Here is a 7,500-nt window from a genome sequence, read left to right as displayed (position 1 = left end):
ACACTTCGCTCTCTCACCAGTACTGTCTATGAAAGGCCACAGAGAGCGACAGCCGGGTTCTCAAGAGCTTTTCGCCAGTTAAGAGTATAGAAATCTTGTTTATCTGGCTCTAGAATCACAGGAACACGTGTAAAAAGCAATGTAGCTTCAACTAGAGCCTTTTGAGAAGTGTTTTAGAATACGGTTCAGTCAGTCAGTCAATCCAATTCATCATAAGGCGAGGAAAAAAATACAAGTAATAATTTTTTAGTGTTTTCTTTATGTATTTCTCATCAACATATCCAAAAAGGTGTAGTAGTAGTAACAGTAGTAGTTGTAGTAGATGTAGTAGTAGTAGTAGTAGTAGTAGTAGTAGTAGTAGTAGTAGTAGTAGTAGTAGTAGTAGTAGTAGTAGTAGTATATCTTTTGTGATTTCTAAACCCCCGCGGGAGCTTAACCTTATCAGTGGGATTTGGTAATAAAAAATAGAAGTGTATATTCCTGATTGAGCCAGTCGCTTCATTCAGTCCCTTTATCGCCCTCCTTCCCAGTTAACCTATTAGTTCATATCTACAGAGTTTATAGTCACACACACACACACACACACACACACACACACACACACACACACACGGGTCTTTGGTTCATACACGCCAGGTCTTTCTCTCTTCCTTCTTCATTTCACTCAAATCTTTCTTTCTTACACATTTTTTCCTTTCTAATATTCACGTTTTTTCTTGTCTATACAGACTGATATTTTCTCTTTCTCTTTGAACCTCCCTTTTATCACTAACACTCCCTTGCCACACAAACACACACACACACACACACACACACACACACACACACACACACACACACACACAAGGCAGCGAAGTGCACACTAAATACATGGTCTACACTTACGTACAGTCTGTGTGTGAATACCCAGAAAGTGGCGTTATTTTTTAGGCTACAAAGCATCACAGTTACTTTTCACTATATTGTGCATCATAATATACGTATCGTTAAAGAATACTTACAAGGGAAATGATAAAAAGGGGAGATAAAGTGTTTGCAGCAGTGATAGGTGTGGTAGTAATGGTGGGGGGAATCATATTTTTTTTACAGCTTTTTTCTTCGATCCTTTCCATTTTTATTTCTGTCCTATCGCTGCCACCATTTTTGTTTTAAATCATCAACATCATCAGTCATTGTGAACATCTTTATCTATCATTCCTCACATGAAATGAACATGAAACGGGACGAAATCATACAATACATGAGTATGTTTGGAATAAGAGCGAAATATGCCTAGAACAAAAACAACAACAAAAAAAGAAAACAGGTGCATGTGTATGTATACCATATCATACATACACAGAAGCCCATGTACAGAAGCTGACATGCCGAGAAATGAAAAAGTTTGCGCGAGATTTCTTGCTTGGTTCGGCTCTCCGGGAGGCTGCGGTGGGGTGATGGGGTGATGGGAGGTGATGGGGGGGTCGGGGTGACTGTCTGCCCCTTCTACCCATTATAGTGAAGGATGTGAGGCAGATATCCCTGGCAGGATCACAGAAAGATCCCACATTCCCTCCTCACTGAAGCATCTCGTGTAGTAGTGAGTAACCCGTCTGAACGCTGCTCGAAGCTTCACAGTCGCAGCTTCGAGGCTTCACTGCTTTACTCACCGCTCTCACTCGCACGACACTTGCACAGCGGTCATGACGTGTTTGTTTCATGTCGGTGAGGTGAACACTAGTAACAAAATGACTTCAGGTTCTCTATACTGGTGAGGTTACTGGTGGTGGTGCTCCGTGAGTCACCAAGGGCACGGATCACGCCTTCTTGCAGCGTGACCAGCGTGACCCTTGCACCGTCCAAGGGCATCACATGGCACATGGAGACAAGTGAGCATCATCATAAGAGTACAAGCTAAGAGAAGCAGAGCCGTGGTGTGATATTTTTGGCTCTTTTTTTCTGTATATAGATGCTCTTGTGTACAATTCCCGCCAAAAGTTAAGTCATGGATCTCAAAAAACTTTCAATGTTTCTTTTTTATTTGATTCACTTTAATTCTGTTTCGAACATATTTTTCAATCCTACATCTCTTGTTTGATATCAGATAGTGTCATGAAGACTAGCTGGTTTGCTGCTCATTCTTCATTTGTTTTCTTTTATGTACCTTGAAGAAATCCGTGAACTCACTTATGACCGGCGCTGTACAATAAATGGCGTGTATACGAGTAACTTCCATGCATTTGATTATTCTTGAGACACTGAAAGACGGCAAACACTTCCCCTTCAAGCAATGTTCCGCACCGGCGTTCCTCAGGGGAGGCGTGTCATCACCCACACCTCGCCGCTCACTGGCCTCCTCCTAGCCTTCATCTTTGGTTTCATACACTGCTACCACTGCTGCTGCTGCTGCTGCTGCTGCTACTTTCGGCCTCCTCTCAGATGCCGTATAAACTGTCCTCCTCAATCTTGTGCCTGGAGCATGGCTTACACTTGCAGCACAGTAAGCAGGGCCCCACGAACAAAAGGAGAGGGGAGGCCACCACCAGCAACAGACCGAACCCTGCGAAGATGCCGATGACCTGGGCGCGGTGCCACAAGACGGACGCTCGGCTGTGGCCCAGCTTGTTCTTGCATGGCCCCTTGTCGTAGTGGCGCAACAGAAAGTCGTCCTGGTGGGGAGAAGAAAGAGAACATGTAGTCGTGGATTGGGTGAATAAGGACCAGGTTTAAAGCTCATCACGTTCCCTGAAACCCACAAGTTCCTCTCAGGTAATTTGGAATGGTAAAAGATCGTGTAGTGAGTGCATAGGAATAAAGAAGCAAAGGGATAATGTGTTCCTGAATTCCCATTAGTGAAATGAGGTACGCATTTGTTTTCGTTCGTGACTCAGTAGAATGGTGCATGAATGTAGAATTGCAAGAATATGAGAGCCTGGCTTGACTTGATGATGAGAAGATCAGAAGATTCATTTGTTTGTATTGCTTAGTAAAGATTACTGAGGAGGAATGAAGTTGAGTGGAATTAAATGAAAAATAACTAGGAAATAATAACAAATAAATTCGTACTAGTTTTTTAAAGTAGAGCAGATTATTGATGGTGACAGTGTGAACAAAGCCTGGAGCAAACAGTTCTGTCACATGACGAGCAGAAGCTTGTTGATGGTGACTGAGTGTAAATAATGACGCGAGCAAACACGGTAGTCACGTGTCACGAGAGGCAACGATCACATGGTCAGGAGTGTGGAGTGAAGCGACACAGAGGCGAGACATTGTGAAGACGATTTAGTTACAAGTAAACATTAAGCTTCACTCAAGGATAACATGTAGACTGCTCGTGGATTGAGGGCAGGATGAAGGTTAAGGAAGTAGAGGAGACAGTTAGTTATCTTGAGTACCTTTTAACTGCTGTGGCCGCTTCTCAAGTTTGATAAAAGGACTGGGACAGGATGAGAGAGTTAGATTCCGAAATTCACTGATAGCATAAGTGACTGAGTGGTGGAAGCCTGCCAGTGTCTAGCTTATGGAGACGTGAGTGACATGAGTACCAAATGTCATAAGTACTGCCAGGAGCAACAAGGGTGAAGGCGACCGTATAGGTGTGTCAGTACTCACATCGAGGGAGGTTAAGCAGTACCAGCAGAACACGTGCTTGCACCGCTTGCACAACATCTGGGCACAGCCTGCGTCGCGCTCAATGAGGACCTTACACGACGGGCACCGCTTTATGGTGTCGTCAATGGGCACTGCCTGCAACACAGAGGGAGAAAAGTCTTTAGTATTTGTATTGAGGTGTGTTCTTCATAATTGAGACCAAGGTGTTTTGCTGCTGTGAATTCGACTGGCTCACCAGTGATCAATTCTTCGCACGTGTGACTGCTGTGAAGTATTTAATTATTTTTTATTTTTGCCTGAGTGTTGATATAATGTGTGGTTGAGTTTTCCGGCATGGCGGCGTCCCCGTGACCCACTTGCAACCCCGCACTAAGAGGGCCACTCAAAGCCACTTGACTCCAGTAACAAGCTCACTCAGACTCATGTCAAGAGATAAAATTGATCACGGTCACAGTGGAGTAGACCTTTCATGCCTGAAAACCCCCATCAGCAGCCGTCACTCACCCCACTCACCAGAGCTTCTGCAGTGTCCGCGTGGCAGGCCTGGCTGGGGTGCCATGGCTCGCAGCAGGCGGCGCAGAACACTGTGGTGCAGGTGGGGCAGGTGGTGCACTGGGGACCCTCCAACTTGGACATGGGTAGGTTGACCACAGTCTCGCAGCCAGCCGTGGGGCACCATACCCTCACGGGGTCCAGAACCACCTCTGAGGGAACGAGACACAGTCAGTGGTTGCTGTCCTCGCCACGGGTCACCAGGCAGTGTGGGCCACGCACTCACTCAACAGGCACTACCTCTCCAGATCATGACACACACATGCACTGCCATCAAGGACACCCACCTGTGTTTTTGCGGAACTTGAGGTGTAGCTGATACAGTTTGCTGGCCACCAGGGTCTCCATCTCCTCCAGGGTCAGTTCGCCGCTGCAGTCACAGTTGGCGTCCGGGCACTTGATCGTGTAGTCTCCCTCACGGATCTTGAGCGTAGCGTACACGGCCATGCACTGCGGGGACAAACACATGTGTACTGCAACTCACCGCCGCCACATAACACATGCTTAATAGTTCTTACTGAGGCTATGTGTCATGACATATATACGTATGTGGATGCATATAGTGACATGATTGCTTGGTGAATGTTAGCAGAAGGTGTAATCAAGGCAGAGTGCTGGGGCTGAGGAAGGAAGGCAAGGCAGTACTTACATATTTGCAGAATCGGCACATGCATTGCTGCAGCTGATACATTTCCCCGATGGGCACGTCAGACAGGCACAGCTTGCAGAACACCGTGTCCTGCGCCATGCCCGCCGCGTAGCTCCTAGAGGTGAAGGAAGCCGTGGAGGTGCAGCGGGAACACACGCCGCCCTCACCGTCGTGCTCCGGCTGCGTGAACTGCATACTGGGATCCTTCCGAATCCGCCGCAGGTCAGACATGGCGGAGGGCGACTTGGGGATGGTTAGCTTGGTGGTATTGAACACCGCAGACTTGGAGGACGTCATGCGTCTCAGGATGTTGAATTTGCTGGTCTTGGGCTCCTTGACCAGCTTGGTTTGAGGCGCGGTGCCCGTGGTGGAGGACAGTGCCAACACCGTGTGGGACTTCCGGATGAGAGGCTCAGGGGAGGTGGCCTCGTCATAGTTGGCAAGGCTCCTCAGCGACCCTTGGCGGGAGGCTTTCTTCTCCTTGCGGGAGCCTTGGCCCGTCCTGAAGAGTGACTTCATGCGCGGCATGATGAGTTGTGACTGGGTCTTGTTGAGGCGGCGAGACGGATTGAAGAGTTTGATGGCTGTGGGGGAAGTGAGCGCCCTGTTGAAGGACACAGTGGGCACCAGGGGGCGGGAAGGGAAGGGGCGGGACTGGTGAGTGGTGGAAGGGGGCTGGGTGCCGGTGGGGGAGGGCCTCAGGGCTGTGGTAGCTTGGTGGGTGGGGGCGGGCGCCACCTGCTGGCCAAAGAGAGACTGGGACTTGGCGGGGGCGGGGGCGGGGGCAGCGGCAGGAGCGGCGTCAGGCGCGGGTGCCGGGTTACAGGCGCCGTACGGGCGAGCCGGGGTGGCCCTGGTGAGGAGGGTGGCCCAGCGGGACTCTTGACTCTGGTCCGGTGGGAAGGAGTTGCGGTTGTTGAGTTTGGAAGGGTGTGAGGAGCGGCGCGGCAAGGGTGGGTGGATGGGCGACTGTGACGTGGGGGTCTGAGGACACTGTAGCAGCAGTGGGATGGCACTCATGATGCCTGGCACACGGTGGTCCTCACGGGCCCCTGAAAAACACACAAGGACACACATCAGCACCATTACACACACACACACACACACGGATGTAAACAAAACACAGCTGGTGGCGGCAAGTTGGATCCTGTTTGTTTCCCTTGAGCCCCGAGAGTTCACTGGTTGCACAACGCATCAAGAACAACAAACTATTACATTTAACTAAACGCTTTACTGTTATACTGAACCTTTGCGCATACTCCTACACAATCCCACACCTTCCAACGCAACACAGCACATCGTAACACATCACAGCATAACACAGCACATCACAGCATAACAACACAGCAAGCCTACCATCGCGGATGCTTCACACACGCGCAGCACCAACAACAGCGAACAAGAGGCGGGACACGACGCTCCTTGGTGTTTGCGGGAAGCAGATCACAGAATCACTAAGCACAACTGTGAGCGCGTGAGGATTTTAATGACTGAGGTGGTGACGTGGTAGCCAGCCCCCGTCACTCCCCTCCCACCTCTCCCTTCCTCCACACCACTACCCGCCACACGCCTAGACAGCATTGTGGAGAGGGCCTGAGAGCTGCCCCCTTCTCGACAAACGCCCCACTTCCCCAAACCCGCTACCTTGTTCCTCTTCGCAACCTGTGCCTCGCCTTGCCTGACCGGACCATTCACGTGTTACTTGCTCTTCCCAGCAACCCTCAGTGTCCTCGTGGCTCGCTTGTTTGTTATTGTTAGCATTATTATTATTATTGTTGTTGTTGTTGTTGTTGTTGTTGTTGTTGTTGCAATTACTGCTACTGCTACTTCTTCTACTGCTACTGCTACTGCTACTGCTACTGCTGCTGCTGCTGCTACTACTACTACTACTATGAGGGAGATGCTGACATAGGAGAGGTGAAAGGTCAAAGCGTAGGCCAAACAAGGTCGTGAGAAGACGCCTTGAAGGAGGAGCAGGAGGAGCAGGGGAAGGAGGAATATGTTGCTAGATACAGGGATGCTATAACAACGGGGTCATATGTTGCTGGGGGAAGAGGAGGAGGAGGAGGAGGTCCCAAGAAGACTATAATCAGGAGGAGGTGACAGCAATCTAGAAGTAACTTTGGAGGTAGTTTGCAGAAGTTAACACTGTCCTCTTCCTCCTCTTCCTCCTCCTCTATGACAAAAAAGAGAGAAAAAAAAAGCCAGTTTGACCAGAAATCGTGAAGAAGAAACTGCCACATTTTTTAATATCAATTTTTATTTTTCTGAGGTTGAGTTGAGTGACCTCTTATAGACTCCTGTGGGTTCCGGAGTGGCTGGTGGAGGATCTGGTTCTGTGGTGGAAGGGTGTTGGTGTCCGGTGGTCCAGTCAAGCCAGTCCTGAATCCCTCATTAGATTCTCTTTGCTGGATTTCTTTGGATTTTTTTATAGGATTGAGTTTTAAGCGTGGTGTTCGAGATTTCATGTGGTTTTTGTTTAGTTTCCTGCTCTCTCTCTCTCTCTCTCTCTCTCTCTCTCTCTCTCTCTCTCTCTCTCTCTCTCTCTCTCTCTCTCTCTCTCTCTCTCTCTCTCTCGCAGCAGCAGCCACGTGCCGCAGGGCTGACGGCTTCTAGGTCACGACTGAGGACATCAAACTAAGAATGCTGTCTTCTGTGTTGCCTCGATACGTTTAAAAAATGTTCGTCAGTTGCTGTCTTTGTTTTAA

The 7,500-nt window shown here is 49.0% G+C and overlaps 1 protein-coding gene across 5 annotated transcripts in view; it reads right to left on the bottom strand.

Annotated features, from left to right (window-relative positions):
- Positions 1 to 544: 544 nt before the first annotated feature.
- The window catches only part of LOC123508872 (E3 ubiquitin-protein ligase RNF19A-like), a 62,481-nt gene continuing 55,525 nt past the window's right edge, over positions 545 to 7,500 (bottom strand). For 3 of the 5 annotated variants that reach the window (XM_045262856.1, XM_045262859.1, XM_045262858.1), the window contains exons 2-6: positions 4,793 to 5,844; positions 4,431 to 4,593; positions 4,096 to 4,295; positions 3,592 to 3,726; positions 545 to 2,648 (exon numbers count right to left, since the gene is read on the bottom strand). In XM_045262856.1, coding sequence (XP_045118791.1) covers positions 2,415 to 2,648; positions 3,592 to 3,726; positions 4,096 to 4,295; positions 4,431 to 4,593; positions 4,793 to 5,812 — 1,752 coding nt within the window. In that variant the 5' untranslated portion in view covers positions 5,813 to 5,844 and the 3' untranslated portion in view covers positions 545 to 2,414. Of the gene's footprint in view, positions 2,649 to 3,591; positions 3,727 to 4,095; positions 4,296 to 4,430; positions 4,594 to 4,792; positions 5,845 to 6,148; positions 6,286 to 7,500 lie in introns of those variants that run through there. The other 2 variants (XM_045262857.1, XM_045262860.1) reach the window with 2 other exon arrangements.

This window comes from Portunus trituberculatus, chromosome 25 (assembly GCF_017591435.1).
Source record: "Portunus trituberculatus isolate SZX2019 chromosome 25, ASM1759143v1, whole genome shotgun sequence".
Lineage (NCBI taxonomy): Eukaryota > Metazoa > Arthropoda > Malacostraca > Decapoda > Portunidae > Portunus > Portunus trituberculatus.
The sequence above is the reverse complement of the archived record's forward strand: the minus strand, read 5'-3'. Positions and strand labels throughout refer to the sequence as shown.